Genomic DNA, 14,890 nt, shown 5'->3' with positions numbered 1-14,890 from the left:
AACACCTTATTGTCAATATCAGACAGATCAACGAGACAGAAAATTAACAAGGATATCCAGGACTTGAATTCATACCTGGACCAAGCAAACCTAATAGACATTTACAGAACTCTCCACCCCAAATCCACAGAATATACATTCTTCTTAGCACCACATTACATCTACTCTAAAACTGACCACATAATAGGAAGTCAATCACTCCTCAAACACAAAAGAACAGAAATCATAACAAACAGTCTCTCAGACCACAGTGCAATCAAGTTAGAACTCAGAATTGAGAAACTAACTCAGAACCACACAACTTCATGGAAACTGAACAACTGGCTCTTGAATGTTGACTGGATAAACAATGAAATGAAGACAGAAATAAAGACGTTCTTTGAAACCAACGAGAAAGAAGACACAACATACTAGAATCTCTGGGACACATTTAAGGCAGTGTCTAGAGGAAAATATATAGCAATAAATGCCCACATGAGAAACAAGGAAAGATCGAAAATTGACACCCTATCGTCAAAATTGAAAGAGCTAGAGGAGCAAGATCAAAAATACTCAAAACCTAGCAGAAGACAAGAAATAACTAAGATCAGAGCAGAACTGAAGGAAATAGAGACACAAAAAACCCTTCAAAAATCAATAAATCCAGGAGCTGGTTTTTTGAAAAGATCAACAAAATAGACAGACCATTAGCCAGATTAATAAAAAAGAAAAGAGAGAAGAATTAAATAGATACAATAAAAAAACAATAAAAGGGATATCACCACAGATTCCACAGAAATACAAACCATCATCAGAGATTATTACAAACAACTCTATGCACATAAACTAGTAAACCTGGAAGAAATGAATAAATTCCTGTATGCGTGCATCCTCCCAAGCCTAAACCAGGAAGAAGTTGAAACCCTGAATACACCAATAACAAGGGCTGAAGTTGAGGCAGCAATGAAGAGCCTACAACCTAAAAAAATCCCAGGTCCAGATGGGTTCACAGCCGAATTCTACCAGACATACAACTAAGAGCTGGTACTATTACCTCTCAAACTATTCCAAACAATCCAAAAAGAGGAAATCCTTCCCAAATCATTTTATGAGACCAACATTATCCTGATACCAAAACCCGGCAGAGACTCAACAAGAAAAGAAAACTTCAGGCCAGTATCCATGATGAACATAGATGAAAAATCTTCAGTAAAATAATGGCAAACCGATTGCAACAGCACACCAAAAAGCTTATCCACCGTGATCAAGTAGGCTTCATCCCAGGGATGCTAGGCTGGTTCAACATACACAAGTCCATAAATGTAATTCACCACAAAAACAGAACCAAAGGCAAAAACCACATGATTATCTCAATCGATGCAGAGAAGGCCTTTGACAGAATTCAACAGCACTTTATACTAAAAACCCTCAATAAACTAGATATTGATGGAACATATATCAAAATAATAAAAGATATTTATGACAGACCAACAGCCAATATCATACTAAATGGGGAAACTGGAAGCATTCTCTTTGAAATCTGGCACTAGACAAGGATGCCCTCTCTCACCACTCCTATTCAGTATAGTATTGGAAGTTCTAGCCAGAGCAATCAGGCAAGAAAAAGAAGTGAAGGGTATTCAGATAGGAAAGGAAGACGTCAAATTGTGTCTATTTGCAGATGACATGATTGTATGTCTAGAGGACCCCATTGTCTCAACCCAAAATCTCCTGAAACTGACAAGCAACTTCAGCAAAATCTCAGGATACAAAATCAATGTGCAAAATGACAAGCATTCCTATACACCAGTAAGAGACTTAAAGAGAGCAAAATCAAGAACGAACTGACATTCATGACCGCTACAAAGAGAATAAAATACCTAGGAATACAACTAACAAGGAATGTAAAGGACCTCTTCAAGGAGAACTACAAACCACTGCTCAACGAAATAAGAGAGGACACAAACAGATGGAGAAACATTCCATGTTCATGTTTAGGAAGAATCAATATCGTGAAAATGGCCACACTGCCCAAAGTAATTTACAGACTCAATGCTATCCCCATCAAGCTACCAATGACCTTCTTCATAGAACTGGATAAAACCACCTTAAACTTCATATGAAACCAAAAGAGAGCCTGCATAGCCAAGTCAATTCTAAGCAAAAGAACAAAACTGGAGGCCTCACACTACCGGACTTCAAACTATACTACAAGGCTACAGTAATCAAAACGGCATGGTACTGGTACCAAAACAGAGATACAGACCAATGGAACAGAACAGCAGCCTCGGACGCTACACCACACATCTACAACCATCCGATCTTCGACAAATCAGACAAAAACAAGCAATGGGGAAAGGATTCCCTGTTTAATAACTGGAGTTGGGAAAACTGGCTAGCCATGTGCACAAAGCAGAGACTGGACCCCTTCCTGACACCTTACACTAAAATTAACTCCAGATGGATTAAAGACTTAAACATAGGACCTAACACCATAAAAACCCTAGAAGAAAACCTAAGCACAACCATTCAGGACATAGGTGTAAGCAAGGACTTCATGACCAAAACACCAAAAGCATTGGCAACAAAACCCAAAATAGACAAATGGGACCTAATCAAACTCCACAACTTCTGCACAGCAGAAGAAACAGTCATTAGAGTGACACGGCCAACAGAATGGGAAAAATTTTTGCAGTCCACCCATTTGACAAAGGGCTGATATCCAAAATCGACAAAGAACTAAAACAGATTTACAAGAAAAAAACAAACAAGCCCATTCAAAGTGGGTGTAGGATATGAACAGACACTTTACAAAAGAAGACATATATGAGGCCAACAAACATATGAAAAAATGCTCATCATCACTGGTCATTAGAGAAATGCAAATCAAAACTACACTGAGATACCATCTCACACCAGTTAGAATGGCGACGATTAAAAAATCTGGAGACAACAGATGCTGGAGAGGATGTGGAGAAATAGGAACACTTTTACACTATTGGTGGGAGTGTAAATTAGTCTAACCATTATGGAAGACAGTGTGGTGATCCCTCAAGGACCTAGAAATAGAAATTCCATTTGACCCAGCAATTCCATTACTGGGTATATATCCAAAGGATTGTAAATTGTTCTACGGTAAAAACACATGTACACCAATGTTCATTGCAGCACTGTTCACAATAGCAAAATCTGGAACTTACCCAAATGCCCATCGATGATAGACTGGACAGGGAAAATGTGGCACATATACACCGTAGAATACTATGCAGCCATAAAAAATGATGGGTTTGTGTCCTTTGCAGGAATATGGATGAACCTGGAAACCATCATTCTCAGCAAACTGACACAAGAACAGAAAACCAAACACCGCATGTTCTCACTCATAGGCTGGTGTTGAACAATGAGAACACATGGGCACAGGGAGGGGAGCATCACACACTGGAGTCTGTTGGGGGGAAATAGGGGAGGGACAGTGGAGGGTGGGAGCTGGGGAGAGATAGCATGGGGAGAAATGCCAGATATAGGTGATGGGGAGGAAGACAGCAAATCACGCTGCCATGTGTGTACCTATACAACAACCTTGCATGTTCTTCACATGTACCCCAAAACCTTAAATGCAATAAAAATTTTAAAAAATAATAAAAAAAGAAAATATCATCATGGGTTCCAAGAAGGTACTGTGAAAATACGCTGTCAAACCTGTTTAAATAGTTGATGACACAGAATTTTGAGATTATCTACTTTTTTTCTCATGTAGTTTTACAAAAACTTATTCTTATACTGCCTCTTTTTACCCTTAGTAAGTGGAAGGACTGAGGTTCCATTATGTCACAGTGTGTTGGTACATATGGGTTTCTTGTACAGGTGAACCGTTACCTAGCAGGAAACTTTCAAAAAGATCATTTTTTTGGATCTCTGTTTTTTCATCTGTAAAATAAAAATCCCAGGGTTACTTACAGCAGTAAAACTCCTAATTTGTGTGACTTCTGCCCATGGACATTATTTGCAGTGTTTGTGTTATGATTAACATTTCATTGAGAGGATCTAATCTTACCTTAATAGGGGTCATTTGTTGTGATCCAATGGCATAGAAACACTGGGTGTTTTAGGCATATACACTTATACTTTACATACATTGAATCCTCAAAAGAACTATATGACATAGATATTATCATCCTCATTTTCCAGATCAAGACAGTGAAAATCTGGACAATTAATTTGCAGTTTCTAAAATAGTGTCAAAGCCTGGATTTTAATTAATTCTGATTGTTTCCAAAGCTACTGCACTTCCTATTGTAATATCATTTTCTCATGTAAAACTTTTGGATTAGGAAGAAAATGAGTATACAACTATTATTACTAGGTGAAGATTGAATGCTTCTTTATAGAAATATTAAGCAAATCTCTTCAAAGTATATAAGTGACCAGGCTCATTTTATTTCCCTGTTTCATTCACAACCATTTAGATACCCACGTGGGGAACTCCAATCACAATTTCTTTGGCGAAACATGCTTTGGATATTCTTTAATCCTGCCCTGTCATTTCAGAAATGAGAAATTTGAGGCTAAAATGTTTAATGGTAACTGAAACAGCACAATAAGCTAGTAACAGTTGAAATTAGAGTCCCTGCTTCCCAACTCCTGTTCCTTTATTATTCTGAGAATTTTTGATATTATTTGTCTGTTTTATCAGCTATGTTGGAATTTTTCTGGGTGGGCTTTTATTTCTGTTACTGTCTAGTAGTCATACATGCTCAAATATTCTTATCTACATCTGCTTTTATTTCTCCTCAAAGTCTCTTTAACAGGTTCATTTATTCTACTCTTTCATCAAATATATATTCTGCATCTGCTTTGGACAATGTAAATGCATGGGAATTTTTAAGACAAGGGAAGGAATTCCTGCCTATTGACAGCTTACAGCCTGAGAAGTTAAACTTGTGATGTTCAGTTTATCTTTTAATTTCTGCTAACAAAATGGCCAAGTCCAGTACCATATCTGTCAGCTTTTGTTACACATATAAAGCATTTATTCATTATTTACTGTCTTCTAGAATATGGATGGCTATTTTTGATGTATTCTTAAGTATATAGTTTAATTTGCTTAGGTAAATTTATATTTCTGTATACAATTTTAGTTGTATCCAAAAGAAAAAATTCTAACGCTATGAATTTTGAAACATGGTGATTAGAAATGTTGTAATGTATAATGATGGCTGCTTTTCTTTACAGGTAAAAAAAAAGTCCATGGAAAATAGACTTAATTGAAAAGAGTTCTTTTTTCCTCTGACAGTTTGTTCAAATTCTAATTCCAAATTTATTTTAATAAGGAAACAAATGGTAGTACTCCAGCCTTAAATTAGTTAATTAAAGGAAACACATCTTTAGTAGGAAAAAATGTCCTGTGTATTTTATAAGAAGATATGGCTGCAAACAGAAAAAACAGGAGAAACATGGAGAGAAAATAATTTTAAAATTCATTGCATTTTCTCTTGGGACTTCTTTTTTGTAATATAAATCGTCATACTCTTTGTCAATGACATTTAAAAATAAAATATTATCAAACTCCTTGGAAAGGAAATTATTTTGATCTAAATCAATTAAATTAGAGTGCTCACTAAAAGCATTTATATGTCAAATTACAAGATTTCTCCTGGAGTTTAATACTTTACCAGGCAATAAACAAACTTGTCTTTCCAAATTAACATGGAGTTCACCCTAGGCTTCTCTTCCTTTCTTGTTACCTTTCTTATTCAGTTTCATTTTCCATTTCTTAGAATTCTACAGGAAACTCTGGCAGCTGTTCTTTAGTTGATGTAAAAATGGTATTTCCAACATACTAAATAACTGGTTTTATATTTTTCTGACTTGGTAAATGAATAGGTAGTTTTGATGAAAATGTGTTCACTGTATTTAAAAGCCATCTTTTAAAGTGATCTATTCCAATAAATGACCTATTGATCACTGCTTGAATTACCAGGAAGATTCTGGAAAAAAAAAAGCTACCTATTTTATTCTGGAATTTCTTTCAGGACATATTATAGGTTGGTGCAACAGTAATTGCAGTTTAACAGAATCACACCTCTTCTGCATATAGTATTCAAATATTCATTTCATTCTTTAGAAATTCATCCTGTGAACTAAATTCTGTCATGGTGTGTGTGTGTGTGTGTGTGCGTGCGTGTGTGTGTGTGTATGATGGTTAGAACATTAATTCCAGGTTTATTAGTTTGAGTGGTGATCTATAAGAATGAGGATGTGCATTGCAAAAGATACACAATAAAGGAAGCAAAAATGGAGGGGACTTTTTGTTATCCTTAAATGCAATTTAAGACATTTGCTTTTAAATGCAGGCCGTTTTTCTATTTTTTAATGAAGTCTGATAAAGACACCTTTCTGTGATTTTCAGATTTACAAAGCCTGTATAAAGTTATTTTTCCTGTTCTGTTTAATTTCTTCAGTTTCTCCTTGATTTCTGTTCCAAGCTGTGGCTGGCAGAGGGTTGCTTCTTGTGGATCCTGGTCTTTGTGTTGCGACCTTGCTATATCTGTGAGGCAGGCACACAAAAGAGTGCCTGCACCAGACCTCTGGTTCCTCCCATCAGCACTTCCTGGGCTGTGGAATGAAAGTAATGCAAGTGCTGAAGCTTTACTTTAAAGCTGAAAACAAAATATATCAGTCAATTCTCAAAATTGGAGAATAGGTAGAATTTTTTGAATAGTCTGTAAATGACATTACACTGATTTACATATTTATACGTTGAATTCAGAAATATTTTTCATAAAATATTTTACTAGCTTTCAAAAATAGAATTTTTCCTTTCTAATAGCAGATTAATAGTGCTTTAAATTGTCGTTCAATTTTCCTTATTTTTCATTTCATACCTGAGTGGATCCTAGAGTACAGATTATGGCATTTACATGTACTCATAGGGAAATAATAGCAATAATAATGGTAGCTCACATTTACATGGGTTTTACCATGCCAGGCATCTTTCAAGCATTTTTCATATATTAACCTATACACCCTTCATCTGGACCCTATGATGTGAGTACTATTTTTGATTCTCTTTTTAGAAATGAAGTTGTGGTAAATAACAGAGCCAGATTTGCACCCAGGCAATTTGACTGGGAGTTCCATCACAAGAAAGGGGAACTAATTATTGGAGTTACTGAGATAACAAAAGTACCATAGTGGGAAAGGGATGCCTGGCTTCCAGTGTGTGGGACTTGGGAGGTAAAATCCCAAGGCTAATTGATGTTCCATTTTCAGGAATATTTCCTCACACAAATACATTTGTAATAGTTGCACCTCTATCAGTTGGTTTTGTGAGCTACTCATCTACCATTTGGGAGATGAAGGGATATTTACATTCACTGTAACACAGCCCAGTAGGGAAGTTATTCTCATAATTGGAACCCTAGCTGGAAGTTCCTTCGTATGTTAGTCACACAAATGTCTCTGAATTTGCAGTTGTTTATGACAATGCCCATAGATTTTCTTGGACACACCTGAATTCAGACATCTGTGAAAGGGATCCCATACTCGCAATTCAGAAATATTTTGTTATTTAAAAACCACCAAACCACAATATGGGTAAACTATATACAAATCTGAAAAGTCCAAATTAGAATTTCAACTGTCTAACCGTCTTCACTAAGAACTATCTGGTCACAGACTACCATGACAGTATTACAGTTGTACTTGGCTATCCAGTAGTTTTACTTCCCCAGCTCTTGCCACATTGGATTTTCCCTGGGATGTTCCTCATTTTAGCAGTGAAACTTCTCCTTCCCAGAAATTCTTTCAATCCTTAATAAACAAGGACAGAAAGAGACTCTACTCTCTCTTGACACTTTCATATCCCATTCTTTTATCTCCCTCTCAACCACCATTCTTGCTTGCATGGGTTGGTGGGTCATTGTAGGCTCTCTCTGTCTTTATTTAATCTCTAGTAATTAAAAAGTTTTAGGGCTCTTGCCAGGTGCAGTGGCTCACGCCTGTAATCTCAACACTTTGGGAGGCTGAGGCAGCTGAATCACTTGAGGTCAGGAGTTTAAGACCAGCCTGGCCAACATGGTGAAATCCTTCTCTACTAAAATTACAAAACATTAGCCACGTATGGTAGTGCATGCTTGTAGTGCCAGTTACTTGGGAGGGTGAGGCAGGAGAATCGCTTGAATCTGGGGGACAGAAGTTCCAGTGATCCAAAACATGCCTCTGCACTCCAGCCTGGGTGACAGAGCAAGGCTTTGTCTCAAAAAAAAAAAAAAAGTTTTGGGGCTCTGACTACAAAGTGTTCCTGAGAAGAGTGTTTGAAACCTTTTACATTCTAAATTATACCAGCTAAAAGGTTTTATGCACACTTATTTATTTATTTGAGTGACAAAAATAATAACTGGTAGAGCCTATGATTATTAATTTATCTTTTTTAAAGGAGTCGTGAGGAACATTTAATATTTTTTCTTGTAATAAACACAGACTGCCATTGGATAGGTTCCAGAATTGCAAAGATACTTATAATTAATGATACATATAGGTTTACCCTATCAAGTTAGATAAATATTTCTATCTAAGTAAAATACTACTATTCTATACAGAAAGTTCTATATAACACAAACACATGCAGAGGAGTTTTATATATATTGTCGATTTTCAAGTTATTTTTTACTTCTTTGGATTTGGGGTTCTTAAATTGTTTGGACTGAACTTGAGTTAATACTCTGGCCTCTTTATGAAAATAGTTATTTGAGACTAGAAACAGTGTTAGGTATAACAATCTTAAAAATTGTTGAGTTGCTAGGTAGTAGATTCTAAGTGATTGTCATGTTTTAAATTCTCAAATCTCACTAAAATTGGTACCATTATTTTTCATCTGTAATATCCTTGAGAAAAGTATGGCTCAGAGACATCACTCACCCATAATCAGAGCCAGCAGGTGTTGGGGCTGACATTCCAACCCAGGTCATCCATGTCTAGGGCCTGGGCCAGTACCCATGACAGACTCTCCAGTTCTGGAAACCATGCCTCATGCTGGAAGTATAAACAGAAGTTAAACAATGGTTAGGCTACACTGAAATTTAAATTGGAACCCGTTAAAGCTCATTGACCTTACTCATTTTATTTTACTTTCCTGGGCAGAGTGTGGTGGCCGATTGAAAGCAGAATCAAAACCCAGAGATCTGTATTCACATGCTCAGTTTGGTGATAACAACTACCCAGGACAGGTTGACTGTGAATGGCTGTTAGTATCAGAACGGGGCTCTCGACTTGAATTATCCTTCCAGACGTTTGAAGTGGAAGAAGAAGCAGACTGTGGCTATGACTATGTGGAGCTCTTTGATGGTTTCGATTCAACAGCTGTGGGACTTGGTCGATTCTGTGGATCTGGGGTAAATATACCACCAACAGGATACCCTAGACATGATTATAGATACCTATTGATTCATGATTGATATGTGTACCATTTACAAGTTGTAAATATACCACCAACAGGCTACCCTAGACATGATTAAAGATGCCTATTGATTTGTGATTGATACGTGTAACATTTACAAATTGGCAGTGTTTTTGCAAAAAAAAAAGTGACATCATATTATAAATGACTTGACAAAATATAACATGTCTCTATCCTTAACACTTCTCCACTTCTAATGATTTTGGCTGAATAATATTTGATGAAACAGATGAAATCAGTAGGTATAATTTCTTGTCACTTTTCCATGTTCTAACTTCTTATTATGCAATAAATACTTAAATACTTAATCTAAAAGCAATATATTTGCACACACACCATTTACAATTCTGTCATGTTTCTGAATTAAAGCATAAAGGAAAAAAATAGTATGCACACCATTCTAATTCACGTTATCTTTTCAACAAATATATTTGGTGGCAGTGGCTGGGTCAGCCGCTGGTGTGTGTACACAGGCAGCACGACAGGGAATTGTTCCATTGCAGAGTGTCACTTGTGCAGGTGTAGAGTGCCAGGTACAGGCCAGAAGAGATCACCATGAGAAATAAGGAAAGGAAAAACTTAAGGCTTTCTTAATGCTTTTCCCCCAGGACTCACTCCATTAATATTTATGTATTTATAGACTTCTCAATACATATTTTGTCCTGAAGATATTAGTCTCAGTTTTTCAAATGTCTACCAGTAGCTATTGCTTAAGTAATACTGTTGAACTCCTGTGCAAATGACAACTGAAATGAAACAAAATGCTTCTTGGTTCTTAGATTATTAAAACACGAAATAATGGAAGATTTGGATTCTGGAAGTGGCTCTGCTTCAGAACAGCTGCTGAAACACATTTACAGAGAATGTAAAGAGATACACTCTCTGAAGCTCACATTATTGATTTGTAAATCAAGAGAACTTGGCTTAAAAGTTTAGAAAATAACACTGAAATTCTAGGGAGAAAAGTGTCCAGAACACAGAAACAGTAATGTGTGTTCAAAGCCTAACGACATCATCGACTAGCTGTGTGAACTCTAGCATGTCACTTTCTTCTCTGAATCCCATTTTCTCCTCTGTAAAGTGAAGAAGTTGATTACACCTACTCTCCAATGTTGTTGGGAAGATTAAATTATATTCCAAAGAAAAGTATTCACAAACACGCATTACACTGAAGAAAAAGTGATTTGTTCTATTGCTTGTTTACTTGCTTCTTTGTTTGTTTTTTTCTTCAGCCACCAGAAGAGATTTATTCAATTGGAGATGCAGTTTTAATTCATTTTCACACTGATGACACAATCAACAAGAAGGGATTTCATATAAGATACAAAAACATAAGATATCCAGATACCACACATACTAAAAAATAACACCAAAACCTCTGTCAGGACATAAAGGAATGTGCATAATGGAAAGAAGACATATTTTTTTTAAAAACTGAAGATATTGGCATAAATGTTTTATATAAAGAGTTTGAACAAAAAATCCCTGTAAGACCAAAATTATCTTTGTACTAAAAGAGAAGTTTGCAGTGAATCCTCATCAGAATTGCAAGGATATTTGAACTCCATGCTTGATGGTATTAATAAAACTGATGAAAGGGCATCATGTACATCAAGGAAGACTCTACAAGCTTTTGTTCACGGCATGAAATAGATGCCTCACAATTCAGACAGTTCAGTTCAGGAGCTGTGACCCTGCAGAGTTCTTTTTGGCAATTTGTTAAGATTTGGGGATATAAAGTGATTTTGCAGGTCATAAACTGGAAAACACTATTCTGGTTGTCTTATGATAATTGCTTTGACTTTTATCTTGGATATAGTGTAAACCAGATCCATATAAGGTGTTGGGAAATGGGAGCCTTTTGAGGGTGATTTGTACTTTCCATGTGTATGTGTGTGTCTGGTGTTTAGAAACTGGTATATTTTTGCTTCATTATTTCCACTTGCAGGCCAGCTTAACCTCTTTGAAACACAAATGATCTTGAGATCACTTCAGTGTAGTTACATTTGATGAGTTTGAAATGTCAATAGTGTCTATTCTAGACACCAGTTCTTTAAGTCTCGGAAAATGCCCAGTGAATTGGTAAATTCAGTTCATTTTTTTTGGAAGTGCTGCCTTTTCACACCAAATCCAGGAAGCCTACGATGTCTTATGAACCTTATGAGAAAACTCTGAAGAGATGTGAAGATGATTCTTCTGAATGATGTCTAGCTGGTTCGTTACTCAAGTTACTACTGCTGCTATTGTCTTTCCTTTGTTGTCGATCTGTCATTGTTGTAGCTATTATTGTTGATGTTGTCATGGTTAATCTATTTTTTAAAAATGAAATGAAGCAGAAGTAGGCTTTGTGACAACTGTAAGAGTGCTTTCATTTTTCTCTTCCTGGGATATAGTTTTTCAAAATGCAATGCTGGAAAAAAAAAAAGGTTTGTTTCTGAAAGACTTCTTATGGTGCTATTCCATAAACATTTTTTTAAATCAAGTTTTTGGCTTTTGAGCCAACCCACCTGTAGACTACGAATGTCTCCCTATGGCTAATGGCATTTGAAGACTGAAGACTTCTTAAATATATCAAGAGTATATCATTGCAAGGGCAGCACTTGTCCTGTGGAACAACTACATATAATGCCTTAGAATTCTTGCACATGATCATACAGATCCTCCTACACATGAACATAATAGTGTTCATTGGAACATTGAAATGTTGAACATAATAGTGTATGTTAATTAACAGCTCTGTGGAGAAAATCCATTTCCATGACTGAAGTATTAGATATAAATATGATGACCTGCTTTTCTTTCATAGAAAACATAATTTTAGGATGAATTTTCTGCTTTAAAGGCATGTGTTTTAAAATTAATGTATGTAGATGTGTGATTGTCTGAGCAAGTGAAACTACAAGTGGTGAAAAACAATAGGTGGTTGAAAAGTTAAAATTTATGTGCCAAGTTCTACAAGAATTCCATTTGAAATAGCACCTTCTTTAGGTTTCATGGACAAATAATGGGAACCTCTAATTATGATCAATACCATTAAAGAAGGGCTCTTTCCTTTAGAGAAACCCCATTTTGATGTCAATATAGATTACTGTATGAAGCAGCTTTGTTTCTGTTATCTGTCCATGAGCATACGACATTTAATACAATTGGGTATATTCTTTCAGTGTTACAAAATTATACACACAAATGTAGCTTATCTGTTTTTTTTTTCTTAAATTGTTGCCCTTAAAAATTTTCTTGCATATGAATTGTAAAATGTAAATACATTTTTAAAATCAATGTTTTGATCTTATTGAATGTTACTTTGAAACTGTATAACTATTGCCTGCAATGTAATTGAGCCTTTTAGTAGAGCCAATTTATTCCAGTAACTTCTTTCATATTTGCTCACTAATCTCCAGTTAGCCAAAATATACCAGGAATGGGAAAAAGAGGAGAAAAAAGCATTAACATTAACACCTATACTGTTTTATACTACTCCTACCCCTGTGCTAGGAATGTGCACTATCCCTTTTTAAACTCCATGCTATACTTTGAGGACTGTCATAATGTTCTCATTTTGTAGTTCAGAAAGTGAGGCTCAAATAATTTATGTAACGAAGTCACAGTGTAAAGTTAGATGTTGAAATCTAGTTTGTCTTATATAAAAGTTTCTGCTTATTCTACAAAATGAAGTAGAATCAATCTTGACCTATATAAATAGTTGATTTTTTTTATGGTGAAACTTTCCCACATAAAGTACATTTTAGGGGTGAATTACAGTAAAACTTTCAGGATTAGCATTTTGTTCTTTTCAAGAACAGCATGAAAATTAGAATATTGATGCTAGCTATCTTTAAGAATCAGAATTAGTACTAGAAATTTTAAAAACAAACTATAGTTTGGACTTAGTATGAGCCTTTTGTGAAAATAAATATATTAAATTATTTTGCCTGGTGTGGTAGGGGAAATATCTTGCTCTATATTAAGAAATATTCTGGATATTCTGATTGACATCTTATTAGGCCACAGCGAGCTGTGCTCAGCACAATTGAGAAAGTAGGTATTTAGAAAGCATATACAGATGTTGTCATAAGTAGGTCTTCAATGTGAACATTAATTTTTATTGTATCTTATGTCAGATAACAGTTTACCACATATTATTTTTATATTAAATCAACATTTGCCTTAAATATGGTGTTAAATGAAAATACAGACAGCTTCATTGTTGTTTTGTTAATAATTGTTAGTTACTCTTCCAGGCATTTTATTAAATTAATTTTGTAAATTATTTTCCAACCCTACATCAGTATATTGGTTGTGCTTTATGTGTGCCAAAGTTCTAACTCCCATATTGTCTTCTCTGACTATATACAGAACAACAACAACAACAACAACCCTGTTCTCACTTGATTTTATTAATTTTTTTTAAAAAAGTAAATTTTGGAAATAACTGTAGTTTATTAAGGAGATTGTGACTTAACATAAATGGACAAAATACCTTTTAAAAAGAAATGGATGAAAAGCAATTGTGTTTCCAAAGCCCTCAAGTATCCAATTCCTATATTGGCTGGATTTTTGCTCTCTAGGACTAATTGTAACATGTCATGGTATGAGATTCAAATTCTGTTTAACTTTGTTTTCAAATATCTTAAGTCTGTTGTATTTGGTTTGTAATACTGCTGTATTTTTGGTGGTAAGCTTCAAATACTACTGTATATTTGGTGGTAAGCTTCAAATGTCAGATTTTGTTCTCTCATAGAAAAATCTCTAAAAGCATCAAATGACTAATTTTATTTTTATAAGTTTAAAATTTATTTTTTAAAAGAAACATTCAATTACATGTAGATTAAACCTGTGTGTCATTATAAATTACTTAAAACAGTTATCAAACATTTGGAAACTACTATTTACTAATAAGAATAAGACTTGCCTTATGGAAAATCTTTGATGCCACTCATTAAATCAGGCATGGAAGGAGGAAAGCAGAAAATATAATTGCCTCGTAAATATATATAATTTGAATTGCGTAATGCTTTCTATTTTACAACAACAAAGGTGTAATAAGAATTTATTGGCCAGGTGCAGTGGCTCACAATGTTAACCCCAGCACTTTGGGAGGCCAAGGTGGGTAGTTCACCTGATGTCAGCAGTTTGAGTACAGCCTGACCAACCTGGAGAAACCCCATCTCTTCTAACAATACAAAATTAGCTGGGCATGGTGGCACATGCCTGTAATCCGAGCTACTTGGGAGGCTGAGGCAGGATAATCTCTTGAACCCAGGAGGTGGAAGTTGCAGTGCGCAGAGATCACACCATTGCATTCAAGCCTGGGCAACAAGAGCAAAACCCTGTCTCAAAAATCAAAACAAAACAAAACAAAAAAACCTTATCAAAAAGAGAAAAAACGTGGCCTGTGGAATGAATTGAAAGTTTTTATGCTTCAATGCATGGTAATTGATTTCCAATGAATAT

At 35.3% G+C, this 14,890-nt stretch overlaps 1 protein-coding gene across 3 annotated transcripts in view; it reads left to right on the top strand.

Annotated features, from left to right (window-relative positions):
• TLL1 (tolloid like 1) overlaps positions 1–13,920 on the top strand; it is a 240,976-nt gene extending 227,056 nt beyond the window's left edge. For all 3 annotated transcript variants that reach the window (XM_032268275.1, XM_032268276.1, XM_032268277.1), the window contains 2 exons: positions 9,121–9,371; positions 10,669–13,920. In XM_032268275.1, the coding sequence (XP_032124166.1) occupies positions 9,121–9,371; positions 10,669–10,803 (386 nt within the window). In that variant the 3' untranslated portion in view covers positions 10,804–13,920. The remainder of the gene's footprint in view (positions 1–9,120; positions 9,372–10,668) is intronic.
• Positions 13,921–14,890: the final 970 nt, after the last annotated feature.

Source organism: Sapajus apella, unplaced genomic scaffold (genome assembly GCF_009761245.1).
Source record: "Sapajus apella isolate SASKATOON/1434 unplaced genomic scaffold, GSC_monkey_1.0 scaffold177, whole genome shotgun sequence".
Taxonomy (NCBI): Eukaryota; Metazoa; Chordata; class Mammalia; order Primates; family Cebidae; genus Sapajus; species Sapajus apella.
The sequence above is the reverse complement of the archived record's forward strand: the minus strand, read 5'-3'. Positions and strand labels throughout refer to the sequence as shown.